The sequence below is a fragment of the Cottoperca gobio genome, chromosome 9 (assembly GCF_900634415.1).
Source record: "Cottoperca gobio chromosome 9, fCotGob3.1, whole genome shotgun sequence".
Classification (NCBI taxonomy): domain Eukaryota; kingdom Metazoa; phylum Chordata; class Actinopteri; order Perciformes; family Bovichtidae; genus Cottoperca; species Cottoperca gobio.
The window spans coordinates 6411948-6427172 of record NC_041363.1 but is presented as its reverse complement, the minus strand read 5'-3'; the positions used below and the strand labels follow the sequence as shown (position 1 = coordinate 6427172).

Genomic DNA, 15225 nt, shown 5'->3' with positions numbered 1-15225 from the left:
GCTAATTTGCTGTTGTTTTGATTCCTGCTGGGTCTGAGGACACAGTGCCAAATATAGCATAGCTTGCAGACCCCCACTTGCATCTGAGAGCATTCAGCAGGAAGCCAGGCAGCCAATCCAAGGACGCAGGAGTCCAGGGTTATTCAAGGGCGTTTTTTGCAGCCTAGCGATGGGAGGCATTGTCCCTGTCAGACCACACAACTGGACAAATCAGGCTTGACATATAGGACTAAACAGAGTCCAGCCCTTTTCAGTGGTACACGGAAAAATTCCAATTCTTAAGTGGCCGAGGAGAGAGGAGAAGAGAGGAGAGGAGAGATAAGAGAACACAGGTTAAGGTCTGAGGTTCCAGATCAATATGAGCTGACCAGAGCTGTTGCCTGCAGCAGCCTGACACAATGAAAGAAATGAAGAGTGACAACCAAATGTCCAGACTCTCAGCACCTCAGCGTTCTCTTTGAGAAAGAGCTGAGACCAGAAAGAGCTTTTGTGGCGCTCTCCTTTAATCCATCTGCAACAGCAAGTAACTCATGCCTAATGGGTTTGGACCAAATCAGATCTCTGTGAAATAGAAGGATGCATGGCTGCTTTCAATTGCTTTGTTTTTTAAGTGTTTTTTTCTTTTGTGATATATAAAGGTGAGCTTCGTAAAATGATTGTGAAGAGATCAATGTTAAAGTGAGCGAAGAGAAAGATGTGGTATAGTGTTGATTGGTCGAATCTACTGTTTGGATCATGTACCTTTGTACAAAAGCAAATGCTTGTGCCTCACGTTGGTTCCTGATGGATACTATACATTTTTTTATTTGCCACACAAGGAACACAAGGCCAATAATAAAGTGTTACTTTGTGACGGTGGTATGCTAATGTTGAGCCAGTAGCTAGCTACCGATTTAACAATACAGCTGAAAAGGAAGCTACCGAAAAGTTACATTACTCTATACCTGGGGAATGCAGATTAAAGTACTGCTTTCTTAGCGACCCTGCCTTTGAACGAATGAATGAGACAGCAGCGGAGGAGAGGCAGGTGATCAGAGAGGGGAGAGGATGTGGGGACACAGAGTCAGCTGCAGCTGGATCGGAGGGCTCTTTCTCTTTAGCGCTGCTTGCCAGAACTGTTATCCGTTTCAGCGGCAGTTTATGAAAATAGACAGTTCTGTCCTTGTCTTTAACCTCTTCTGGCCTGTGCCTCCTCGGCCTCTCTCTTTCACCGTCTCTAGCGTTCTGTTGAACTCAGCCAAGCCAACCAACCCCAAGACGTAACAGGCTTATAGTGCTGCAGGATGACACTGCCCTTGTCATGAAAGAAATATCTTTTTTCTTTTAAATGCTTACATTTCTTACACTTACTGATTTTCATTTTAACAACAGATCAAATAAATGGGTGTGAAAGGTGTTACACGCATTGTAACCTCTTTTAGCTAGCTGTAGTTATTTCTTGGACAACAAATTCTGCTCTCATCCATCCTGTTTCCAGCAGTAGCAGGCAGCTGTTGTCAACAAAAAAAGCTCTGCTAAACTAGGATGATTAAAGCTGGTGAAGAAACTGCAACATCTAGCAGCTAAAGAGCCACATATGTGTCTCAGGAGTTGGGCAGAGAATAACAGAGCTGAAAGGAGAGTGAAAACTGAACATTTGTCAGGTCGCCAGGATCATGAGTCCAAATGGAGGCTAATGTTGCCCTGTGTCGACTGGCTAGAACCTTTGTTTTATTTTTTATGTCAGATGTTTTCCACTTCTTCCTCTGCCTCCAAGTCGCCCAAGAGTTGCATGCTGAGTAAATTAAAAGACGGCCATGTTGGCAGGTCAAGGAATACCTAATGTAATGTATACCTTACCAAGTGCAGCTCAACGTTTCCATCTGTACGAAAAGGAACATCAACATCTATAAAAAAAACAACCTCCACTTTCTATTCTTTTAGTTAAACAGCCATGATAACCATGCCTTTTACATGTACTGACTCTTGTCACCATGCTCTGAGGTGTTGGGGGAGTAAATCCGAAATGACATGCAGCTGAGAGCGCGAAAGGACCTCGTTCTACCTCCAGCCCATCACACAAACCATTTAAATCCCTTCCTCCCTCTGTGCTTTTATTCCCCAAATGTAATTACAAGCCTGGTGAAGGTGGCTACTGTGGCCTGGGAAGCCTGCAGAACACAGCATCAACACCAGCACTTGGTGGGATCAAAAGACTGGGCTGTCCCTCCAAAGCACCTGCTCTATAGACTGTGGCTCCTCCAAGCCACACCAGACTAACCCCATGCTTTCAGCACCACTGGGTCCTTCCCTTTAGCCCCAGGTGGACAGAACTGGTCCCACTGATAAAGACTAAAAAGAGGATCTCACCACTAGGGCTGTATTATCACATCCATGGACACATTATGCACACATACACACACTACCTCCCACTGTGACAGAGATTTAAGACCATGACGATGGTAAGCTCCCTGAGTGCAGCATGATGGAAACCAAATCCCGGCAACATTCCTTTCCATGTCCCCTGTAAGAAACTTCTGCCTCCTGGGGGGACTGTATCCCTATTTTGAATGTGTGTGTGTGTGTGTGTGTGTGTGTGTGTGTGTGTGTGTGTGTGTGTGTGTGTATAAATGTGTCTTCTGTGTGTAAAGGCAGAAGGATCAAAACCAGAATTGCCTAATTGGTTTCCTTAAGCCCAAAATGTCCCAGGACAGGACAGCAGATCTCCACTGATGCCATTCATTTGCATGTAATATGGACTACAGAGAAGCAGGCAGAAAGATAAAGATAGTGGCAGATAAGAGATCAAGGGCGTGCCAGGTTGTAGCGCGGGGTGTGGTGCAGATGAGACAGGAAGCGACAATCAGGAAATAATCGTTGCTTTTAAGACATGTTTTCCCGGAGATCCTGGGCCACCTGCCAGTGATGCCTCCACCTGCGAGCACACGCCACCGGACTCTGATTGACAGGGAGGGTAAATAGTTGCTAGCAGGGGCCCTGATTGTATCTCACGCTTCTGGCAGAATAGAAGCCAGGGTGGAAGGGTGATTGGCTTTTGTTACAGCCCTTCAGCCACAAATTAAGTTGGCATCTCAGCCGAGCCACCCGAGATACATGTTGCTTAGAGCTGCTTTCTGCTCCTACCACCCTCCCTGTACCCACTTACTAAAGCCTCCTGAGGAACACATACTAATGGATAAAGATACATGGAGGGAAAAGGGGTGTTCAGTAGGCAGAGCTAGAGAGAGACAAAGAGCAGCGAGGGGAATATGTTTACCAAACAATCTGCAGGGACTGTATTGGAATTTGAGGACCTGATTTTCCTGGAATGCATGTTGTGCTCAGGTCACGCGATGTAAGAAGGGGGATTTGCCAGCGCAGAAGGAATACTTGGCTCTTTTAAACACTCCCCACTGATGACAAGCTGAAGCTAAAAGAAGTTACTCCGGGAGGGGGAAACTTTGTATGCTGAGCCAGAGCTGAAGACTGTCAGCTGACTCAAAGCAGACACATAAGCACCAATCGAACTCTACTTCCACCAGTCAAGAGAACGAATGATAGGAAAAACACCAGTGTGGCTTCAAACTAAGTGGATTTCTGTCTGTGTTGTATTGGCCTCTTCGCAGTGATGGAGCAATCACAGGCCACCTTTGTGCTGCCATTAGGTGAGAGTATGCAGGCTTCACAGCCATAACATATGCCTAACTGCTGCTTAACAAAAGGCGAGCGGCCTAGTTTAGAAGACCTAAGAGAAAGAGAGCAAAGAAAGGGGTGGGAATGAGAAAGTAAGGGTGGGAAGGAGGAGGGGGTTAGAAGTACAGCTGAGCCAACACCAACAACTATTACATGACTCATCCCACATCTGTAGCCGTGAATGGCCCGGGCATAAGGTGGACTGTAACTGGAGCATAGCTGAGCAGTACAGGCAATGCACACACTGGAGACTAGAATAGAATAGACTCTTTACATAACACTTCTTGTACATTGCATACCTTTCCAATAAGGCTCAAACAATGTTCTATTTGAATGTAGCTTCTGTTCATATTAAGTGTAAAGTAAATTGAGTTCTACAAAAAAGGCAACCTGGTTTAATGACACACTGACCCTGACATAGAATCCTATTTAGTCAGTGTCTGCCTTCAAGTACCTTAGTGTGTATACATGGTATGCAATAAACAAGCGGAGTACACACTGGAGACAAGCCCATACAAAACTCATCATCTCTTGCAACTTGAGATTCTGACACAGCCCAGAAAACAACCATAAAGCGATTTTTCTCTCGTGCATCTCTTCACTACTGCAAACACACAAACGGCACACGCCTGAAAAGACAACACTGAAAAGGTCCCTTTTGTCTGCTCAACGCTGATGAAAAGCTACCCACTGCGAACTTCAATCACATTGGAAAATGAGTTGGAGACGTGCTGTAACCCCGACAGTGTCATTAAGCCTGTCAGTCAGTACCCTGGAGTGCAGGGAGGGGGAAACCGCCATCGGCCTTCTTCAATGTGCTGTGTAGCCCGAACTAGACCCGGAGGTACCAAGAGCCCCTCCAGAGCTGGATCTATGTCTGACACTGGCATAATGAAGCTATATGATTATAAATTCTGCTCTGTATGTCCATAAACCCCCAAATGTCAAACATCCAGACAAAGGAATCATGCATATTCTAATGGTGTTCAGGAGTAGATGATAACAAACACTATCATGTGAGGAATGATAGCTGAAATCCCATCATATATATGTTCTCACGCATTAAAACCCATGCAGAGCACACACAGCCGCACACACACACACACACACACACACACACGTACAGACACAAACAATACATAGAGCAAGATAAGCCTGCGCATGCTGTCAGAGGCTGGTGTGTGATTGGCCTCTGTGGAGCTACTGCTTCTCTCATCATTAACTCTTCAGAGGATCACGCTACCCTAATCACGCTAAGCCTCTCTGAATGGCGATGAAGTCAAAAACGTGCCCATGCACATATTCACAGATGCCCAGCTCATTATACACACAGCGCACACACATAACGGCAACCGCTTCATCACCACAATCACAAAACGTAATACACACAAGTAGTGTGTAGAAGTAAGTCTAAACCCAAACACTGTATGACCTAATTATGGCCATTTTGCAGGAAGATTATAAAACTAAGTTTTTTGTCGTCTTCTATAGTCAAGGCCGTAATTTCCACTGAGATTTGGAAGTACATGTCCACCACAGATTTCACTTGTCACTTTCAATTACCATGTACTCATAGCAATACTCTTCAGAAGCAGTGAGTAATGTGAACACTTTTAAAACCTGGATTTTCTCTCCTGAGCAATATATCTTATTACTGGAGGTTTTGGGGGTTTAAATTATGGTATGCCTTTGATTACAGTTTATATTCTCCTAAAAAGGACACTAAAATTGAACATCAATCAAAGATAAAATAGTAAAACTTTGTATTAAAGATGAAGCTACATTATTTGTTGAAGTATCAGGTCTCAATTATGGAAAGTAAATATGATTCTAAGTTGGGTTAGTGCAATTATAATGCGGTCATTTATGCAGGATTTCTATTTGTTATGAAACCAAAAACTACGCCCTTGTCACTAAACGGCACTAATCTCATAAAAGTGTATGTGTTGTGTGTGTGTGTGTGTGTGTGAGATGGCCACACCTTGCCACAAGCCAAAGCCAATGGCTGCAATTAAATTAGCTGACAGGACCAGCAATAGCTACTAACTTCTCAAAATTGAGTTTGGCTACAATAATATACCAGAGCAGTCTTTACCTCTGGGCCCTCGACTGAATATTTTACAACCTTGATTCTACTTGGTCCCTTTATATATTTAAGAAAGAGCATTCAAGAGCTTTTTCTGAGGTTGATGTGTAGCCGGCGAAGGTCTGTCTCGACTGTTATTTAGAGACCATACTGTGTGCGCTGCAAGGTCAAGTATAGGCAGAACCCGTAGGCTTCCATCCCCTCCTAAGATGGAGTACTTTCATTTCACTCACTTGGGGCCTCGTATTTTTCCTCCATTTTATTGCTTTCTCTGAGCGCTTTCCACAAAGACACATTCCACCTCCTCACACAGACACAGGGCTCCCGTCCAAGAGAGAGTGGGGAAGGTCTGGATACTGTGCCACAGGGACAAGAATGCTGACGCTGCTGTAACTTGGGACAAAAGCTAAAGATGAGGGTGGAGAGAGACGGAGTGAGAAAGAGAGTGTCTTAGTGTATAGGCGTTGTTAGGAGGCTTGAGCCGAGCCAAACTGAGCAGCTATAATCCCAGTCTTTGGCGTGATGTCAGGGAGTCTTGCAGAAGACCATTTCCTCACTCTGCAAAAATGCTGTCTCCTACATCCCAGTGTGTGCCGCAGCTATATATAATGCAAACATCAAACGCTTGTAACTGCGTTGACCTCTCTCTCCCTGGAAGACCCCTTGTTCCCTCGTAATACAGAAACCATTCCCCCAACACACACACACACACACGGGTTAAAACTAAGTCCAGAACACCAGCTGAATTTCACCTTATCTCTAAGGACAAGCTCATCTCTATTTTACAGATGGGCGAGTAGTGAGGACTAATCTGGCTCCTATCTTTGATTTTACTCTTAAAAAGATCTGAGAAAGTAAGAAAGGCATTGTGCGTCCTGTTTCAGAGACACGAGAAGAAGGAAGAACACAATATATAGCACCGCGTCATGATAATGAACATACAGTAGCTTCTTTCTTTGAGTATCTTTTGTGTAAATATGTCATGTATTAACAACAGGAATATGGATACAGGGCCAAGAGCACCCATTGTGGATTTGATTGATTAAACGGCCATGTTCAAACATTCATTAACATGCGTCTTGGGCGATCGGATAAGTGGGCAGATACATCCGTTCACACCTGATATTAGAATGAGGCTCCACATTGTGTCTCGAGGTGAGGACTCGTGATTGGCTCTCACTTCCCTGCTCTGTATGCATACAAACACGTACATCATTTCCATTTGCAAAGACTAAACGTGTCGCTGTTTTCAATTGGCGGGAGGCAGCAATGCACTTCCTGTGCCTAGTCTGTCGGAATTTAAAAGAAGAAGAAATCAAAACAACAATACAGACTGGGTCTATCCCGTTGCGTGTTCCAGACTAACCAAATCGTCCAAGATGTTTTGTCGCACTCGTAATACTACATCTCTAAGGGCTTTTAAAATTCCGTTGTTGAACTTTATAATGACGTCGTTCCCGTACGAATTAGTACACAATTTCGCTACCGCAAAGGACGTCAGTTGGGTAGGCGGTCCTTCAATGGGGCCCAACACATTTACTAAATGAACCTCTGAATGTGGTCGGATCTCAATGCTTCCTCAATGTGTATCGAGTGCTGTCACACCTGTACTTAGAGCTCTCCACTCGGGATTGGATCAGCCAAGACGCACGTTAATGCAAGGTATGAGCGGGGCCATTTATTGCTTACTTTGGGTTAATTATATTAACCCAAGAAGCCACTGATTGGCATAATCTGAGAAAACTAAAACAATGGTCACTACCTCACAATACCAAGATGGCTCCTTAAAACAGAAGGAAAGAAAGTAGTAAGACGATTAACTGAAGAACGCTCATCTTTATTCAGTGTTTTGTTTTTGTATTCAGGTCCCTGGACCAGTATTGTCTTTGTTCTGTTTGGATGCCGTTGGTTTTATCAGGGCACTGAGCACTCTTGGCGTGAAGAGCTCTGGCTGGCTAGAGAAGGTATTTGGTCGTATGCATAAATCGACAATCATTTCAATAGTCGCACTGACTAATCAGGGCCAGTAATTGCTCCAATGAGTGAAAACAGAGCTGGGCCATTGCCTAGAGGAGATTGTTGCTCTACACCGCTGGCTGTGCCTGACCTCTGACCTCAGCTCCTAATCACCAATTAGCATGCAGCCTTTTCTGCATATTGACGTAAGGTAAAGAGCATCAGCTGAGAATACCTATTAAACAGGCTGTAAACAAACAAAACTACAACATCAACGGAATCTGAACAGCTTCTGCTTCTAAATGCAAATGTACACACATCTTTTGTGTGTCAGCTCTCTCTTGTCACAACTATATCTTTTTACCACAGAGCTGTTGACATGATTCATGAGCCAGTGGACTTGATGTGCAGGCCAGATGAAATCCCCTCAGTCCACTAATATAGGTTTCTGTGTTGGGGTGTGCTTTACAAGTTACTGTAGCTAAGGAGCCATTTCACACTGCAGGGCTAGAAATAGGTCTTACTGTAGCTAAATCAACCCAGTCCACCCCTCCCCTCCCCTTGTCACTGGAGACCGTATTACACAGTACACACATAATTCTACACACACGTTCAATAAACACAAACACATTCCTTTTCTGCCTCTCTCTCCCTTTTCCTTCCTGTCCTTCACAACTACCTTTGGTGGCTCTCCCTATGTTCTTCCAATCCCCCCCCCCCCACCCCTTTTCTTTCCAAGTACCTCTCTTTCCCTCGCTCCTTCTCCTTCATTAAAATGGACTTCCTAAAGCCTCCATTCGTCTTGCTGACAGCCCCACTATCGATCGGGCTGGAGAAGGGGATGCAGTTCCAGAGCTTTAAATGGCTCTCTGGCCAGCATGGATGAGGGCTGGGTTGGACCGAGGCTGAAGGGGAGGAGGAGGAGGAGGGAGTGCCAGTTTTAGCCGGGAGGTCTGCCCCCAGTCTGAAATCTGACGCATTTTTGGTCACCGGTGAATAACACCTAGATTGTCGTGAAGGCAGGGATCAGAATTTACATGAAAACTACTCACCAACTCTGTAATAAGGATTAGGCTGATGAGATCAGATAAGGAACTAATCACTCAGGTTGAAAGGCAACACATTAGCCAGCCTCCTAAGGCTACTTGCACACTCCTGAAAGTGAGAACCATTATGGAACCACTGAAAAGCCTGGGAAGACGTGGAGGTGGGAGTGTTTCAGTTGGCTAAACTGACACGCAATTCATTTCAATCAAAGCCACGTGAACTAACGTTCCGCTGGCTGATGCCTTTAATCGGGCTCCGTCCCTTATCGTCAGCCATTATCTAGGAAAGATGAGTTGGCATATTCCGTCTTCATCCCTCTCGCCGCTTGACATCAAACCCCTCTGACAAGATTAATGATCGAACTTTTGATTTTTCCTAATGATTAAAATCTCCACGGCGTACTCGGTGGTGCAGTGGAAACCCCAAGGAGCCTGTTGGACTCCTTCCTCCCTCTGATGAGCACTATCTACTTGTCTGTGGGTTGTCATCTATAATCATATAGTGCACCACAGCAGCGTATCAGAAGCCGAAGGAGTCTCCTGTGACCATGTCACTGTTTATTTGTTACCTAATTTGTCCCTCTGTATTGCCCTTGATTGGAGCAGCATGGGAGAAACACACGGACAAGGTGTAATATTCAAGACAAATGACTCAACTTCCCAACTGTGAGTAGTTCAATCTACACAAGGCACTACAGTGTTTGGGTTAAGGTCTTGTTAAAGTAGCATTAGCAGCGGGACTTGAGATGCTTGTGTATTGACGCTTTGATCAGTAAATGTAGGAGTCCATGCCGCATTCAGCTTTGTGGAGCCAATTTTAAAAAATCCAAGCCCGCGGTGGCAAAGAATCCTTTAACAGTGGATTGTCTCTGCTCTTTCTAAAGGCCACTCTCCCACAATATGGTGACATGGTCTGAGATTCTGTAAAATGGAGAAATGATAAGACAAACGGGGACAGAGAGGAGAAAAAATGTAATTAAGAGAGGGGAAAAGGAGGTGTTGGGAAGCGATGAGATGGAAGAGAAGTAAAGAAAGGAAGCAGAGGTGATGTGGAAGGGCGGAGGGAAGGAGAAATGGAGCACTGAGGAAGGAGAGAGGGAGGAGGTAGCAGAGAGGCGGAGAGCAGTAGTCGATATAACGGCAGTCATTCATCTCTCTGACAGCCTTCCAAATGCTCCACTGGGGGAGACACAAAGCTGCGTCACCTCGAATGCAGCAAATGCACACACGCACGTTTGCATACGTGTGCAAACACACACAGAGGAAATACGTGTTTATGAACGTTGCTTTTGCTGTGCGCGCACACACAGGGCTCCATGTTCTGGGTCATCGCACGGTATGCTGCGGGACAATGTAAGTCAGTGCATACACCATTACACTGCAACCTGTACAAGCACAAATCATAGCCACAGGCGTCAAGTTAGACATTCACACACGTTCACATATGCCTTCTCTCACTCACATGCACACATATAAGCAAATCTATATGTGTTTAAACTGATGCACATGTGCTTCTACAATTAAATCAAGAGCAATACATCTCAAGGGCAGTTCAAGCAAACCTTTAAGGTGCAAAACCATCTCAAATTTTACTATCCTACATTCTTCGGAGAAATGCGCTTAATATTTCTTCGCAAACACACTGAAATGTCCTGGGACAAACATGAACACGACATGACACATTCACATGACATTGGAATATGGGCGCACACACACACACACACACACACACACACACACACACACACACACACACACACACACACACACACAACACACACACACACACCAGTTCTGGTCAAGGCCCATTGGCTGGTGCCGGCCGTCCATCTCTCATGATTCATGGCTAAGCGAGCTGCTGTAGAGCAGTTCTGAACCACTGGGCCGAGGAGAGCCTGTGTGTCATTAAGGCACAGCGGGCTGGACATGCTGTTAGAGCCGCTGCACCACGGACAGCTCTGTGCCTCAGTGGCACACCAGGAGGTGAGGAAGCAGGTATTACTGTATATGTCTCATAGTGCTTTTACTAGAAAAGTAATATTACCAGCTGAGTGCACTGTGACCGTCTTACCCTGTGAAGTGTGCACAGTTAGCAAGAGAAGTGTTGCCTTTTATTTAGTCAGACACTGTTGTCCTCCTGCCCCCACCTAATATTTCAGCTAAATTAGCCCCTCTAATCATCCCCAAATCCTCCTTCTTAATCAGCAAAGCAGTGGAGGTTAAAGAAAGGAGACAGGGGTGCCAAGTTCCCCCCTCTGCAATCTTCTATTAGCGTGGGCCCCAAGAAAGACGGTGGAGTCACACGTCCATACACTAATGACTCCTTAATGATCCCCTCCCTCTGCGAGAGTGCTGACAAACACTGACAAACCCTGACCCTGACAAGAGGAACACCCACACTCAGCCCTCTTCCTCACCCCTTATTTAGAGGCTCATCTCTCAGCCCTGTGTCTCATTATACCAGCTAGGGTCCAGCAGAATCCATACAGCCCCAAACTAGCAGCAAGATAAACACCCATGATGAAATAGTCTGTGTCACTTTCAGAGTGAGGGGCAAAGTTTGAGTAAATTCCTTTGGGCAGATGGAGCGAGAGGGAGAGAGAGAGAGAGAGCATAGATAAACAAAGCCGGAGTCAAACAAGAGAACGGCGGTAGGAGACAGAGAAGAACTGCGGAGCCTATGGAAAAAAACATTGTTTGTATCCTTTTTTCCTTTTCCCTCATCGTGATTTCCATTTCAACTTGGGGTTGGGGGAGTCTGCAGCGGAGCCTCTTTTCAACATCACACAAGACATAATTACAGAGTGCACCACTGCCAGCCCGCCTCAGTTTCTCCTAAATACTCACACCCCAAAATTAGGGGTTACCTCCTTCTAGTTAAACCTACTATTTAAGATGAAAACGTCACAGACAAACGAAAGGGGACGGGAGAGGGAGTTTGGAGAGGAACGACCTAGTTTAACAGCTTTGCTTCACAATGACAGAGAAGGCCTTTGTTAAAGATGGTTACTGGCAGGCCTTGGACAACGCCAGGTGTGGAAACTGGGACAAAAACAAAAGTTGGAAAAGGCACACACAGCTAAAAAAGACTAGGGAGTGTGTTTATGTTCTATCTGCAGTATATATGACAGCTGAAAATCTGCTAAGGATATTTCCAAAAGGCAGCAAGCTCAAGAAAAACACTAACTTCACGCTAGCCTATGACCTCACTGGTTTGGACCGCATGCAGCTTCCAGTCCCAGTCGCGGATGACAGAGCACTCACTCTTTGAGCCTTTCCCCAGCTCGGCCTTCTTCTCTGTTTTGTTTTCTTTCTCTCTTTTTTTCCAGCTCTCCGTCTTTACAGATGATTATCCTGCTCAGATTCAGGGGGATTTATTAGTGTCACAGAGTGGCCAACAGAATTGCCTTTTCTTTTCTTTTTTTTTGAACCACAACAGAGATTCACTGGTTATTAGAAGATGAAAAGAGATCCCATGCATGGCTTCTTTCCCGATAGAACATGACCCAGGTACTGTACCGCCTCTTGATTTATAGAAAACACTCATCTGGGATCTCTGTTTCTTGTCTTCTCTCTGCTCCTTCATTACACACAGGCCACTGTTCACCTTGCAGGAGAGACTAGTAGCTGACGTGTTGTGGTAAACCAGAGCTTTGAGTTACACTACTACTTAGTATTAGTGGTGGTATCAGTCTAAGTATTACCAGACATACACATACAGTAAAGTAAATGTTGCCTAATGACAAACCGTACATCATAGTGCCACCTTTAAGGGATTAGGTGATACATTCCTTAAATTAATTCCAGTTTTTGCAATACTTTCTATCAGTTATGATAACACAATGTGGCAACAAACGCAGGCAGTCAAAGGATCGTACAGGTTGTAAACAACATCTTAATCACATTATATTATGTCTTTTATTTGAAGGTAAAAATGAAAGTGAGTGCCGCAGAAATGTTGGTAATATTGGATGTTTACAACTGACTGTGACCGTGTAATTGCAATTTTACAAATCAGGTTTATTTTTTTCTTCCAGTATGCCACCACACACACACACACACACACACACACACACACACACACACACACACACACACACACACACACACACACACACACACACACACACACACCCAGATGAGTACAATCTCATTATAACAGATAAGAATGACGGCTCAAACTACAAAACAAGCGTTTCAATGAACTAGATTTTCCTTTAAAGGTGGCAATCTATCAGCAGACATAAAAAAAAACTAGAACTGACACACACACACACACACACACACACACACACACACACACACACACACACACACACACACACACACTGTATCAAGTTCATTGAGTTCATTTAAATGTGTCTGTTATCATCTTCCAAGCTTTTTTACCCACATGATCAAAACCTGAAGCTGAACAGAATCAAAAGCCACATCCCACGTCGTATCAAAGCCACATGGTCGACCAGGTCCTTTTATCACATCAAACATATATGATTTCATTAAAGTCTCCGGGAAATTCTCAGTAACTGCAATCATTAAACCTGTTGTAATTCACATGTGGCACATATTTCTTCATCACTTAGCATGGGAATTGATGCCACTTCTTCAGTCTCTTCCTTCACAATATCAGACTGAAGGCCCTAACTGGAAATCCAGTCAGAATCAACATCCTGTCCCCGGCCTCTAGGAAGTGACCTCAGCTTCAGAAAGGCCAGATAAAACGTCCACATCAGAAACAAAAACATCAGGCTGGCCGTAATGAGCTTTCCGCCAGGCTCCAGTGTGTTTTGAGGGAGACCAGGTGGTGTGACACACATATGACTCTGATTAGGGGGCCTTCAGAGGAACACGAGGGGGGGGAGCTGTAGGGGGGGGCCGTGCAGGGCCAATCAGGACATTTTCTATACTGTATAATGCAACTATTAAAAGGTGTTCAATGACCTCCGCTGGGCCTCAGGACACTCTGGCACTTATGAGAGGTCCATTTGCCTTTTGTGTGTAAGCATGGGGGTGCAGTCTGGGTATTGTTTTCCTTCAAGAAGCAACATGTGAGCAGCCTGGGCCTCAGTGGCTGAAAGTGTGGGCCACTATGGATTACAGCAGCTTGATACTGATATACTGATAGCGTACTGCTAGGTCTTTAAACATCATTAGGAGCAGACTCATACTAGTCTGCACATTGGATATAGTAGTGGACACTCTCGCACGCATACAATAACAAGTTAAAACATTTAATCAGACATTAAGCCAACCATTTACAGAGCAGTCAAACCCTCACAGCAGACAGTGAGGACCTTGAATGCGTCTTCGATGTCTCTAACCCATCTCTCTCTCTAACCTCATTACAAGACAGAGGTTTTTGGCACTGGTGTCTGTAAACTCATAATCATACGTCTGCTCTGCACATATCCTCAAACTGTGGGAGGGAGAGATGTCACAGGGACCTCTGGCCTCATTCTTCAACTGTTAGTAGCATTGTGCTGCGTTTGACTTGGCTGTTCAAATGTCTCCTGATATCAGGGAACACAAACAAGCAGGCCTGCCGGCCTGGTGGGAAGGATAAGGAACGAAAGGGAAACGGACGCCATTCTTCTCCTGGTTTGACGGGAATTGTGTTGGAACAAGCACCTGTCTCCCCCACCAACAATGACCACAGAGAGAGAGAGAGAGAGAGAGAGCGAGAGAGAGAGAGAGAGAGAGAGAGAGAGAGAGAGAGAGAGAGAGAGAGAGAGAGAGAGAGAGAGAGGGCACCAAACAGAAAAGAAAAGTGGATCAGTCCGTCTAACTAATTTCCCTCCGTCTCCTTCATTTTCTTCTTCCCCTCCCACTCTTCTCTTCTCTCTCTGCCCCATATTCAAACAAATTAATCTGTGTAAATTACATTCCAAAACAGGCGTATGTTACAAAGCCCCAGACTTACTGCTACATGGACCAGATAAACATCTGCATAATATCTGCATAAATGGTTTGCATTGATAATAAGGTGGACCAGCTGCTAAGGCTATGCTGTTGGCCGTTCCTTCAACTGCCTCACTCTCTCTCTCTCTCTCCTCCCCCATCACCTTCATCTGTTCTCCCCACCAACTTGACACCCATGTTTTTAAATAGACAAAGAACAGCAGCATCTATGTGTCCTTCAGACTCCTCCTTGAGATACCCTCTAAACAGCCAGGACAGAGGAATGCCGGGCACAGCACAATCCCACACCTACAACATGATAAGAGACTCAGAAAAAAAATAACTTTTCAACCTCAATTCATTGTCCTTTGCAATGATAGCGTGCCTGCTCCATCTATTTAAAGACTGCCTTCAAGTGTGTGCTTTTTACCTCTCTGTCCTTCAGCTTCATGGCCAGAACCAGCTGGTTGCGATGGTTGGTCAACGCTTCGCGGTAGTTTCCCTTCGAGAAGAATGCCGAACCCAGATTCCCATGAGCGCGGCATTCCCCTGTTTGGTCACCTGAAG

At 45.0% G+C, this 15225-nt stretch overlaps 1 protein-coding gene across 2 annotated transcripts in view; it reads right to left on the bottom strand.

Moving 5' to 3' along the window:
• LOC115013387 (tetratricopeptide repeat protein 28-like) overlaps window positions 1-15225 on the bottom strand; it is a 213335-nt gene that overhangs the window by 44765 nt on the left and 153345 nt on the right. For both annotated transcript variants that reach the window (XM_029439656.1, XM_029439657.1), the window contains exon 5: window positions 15089-15219. In XM_029439656.1, the coding sequence (XP_029295516.1) occupies window positions 15089-15219 (131 nt within the window). The remainder of the gene's footprint in view (window positions 1-15088; window positions 15220-15225) is intronic.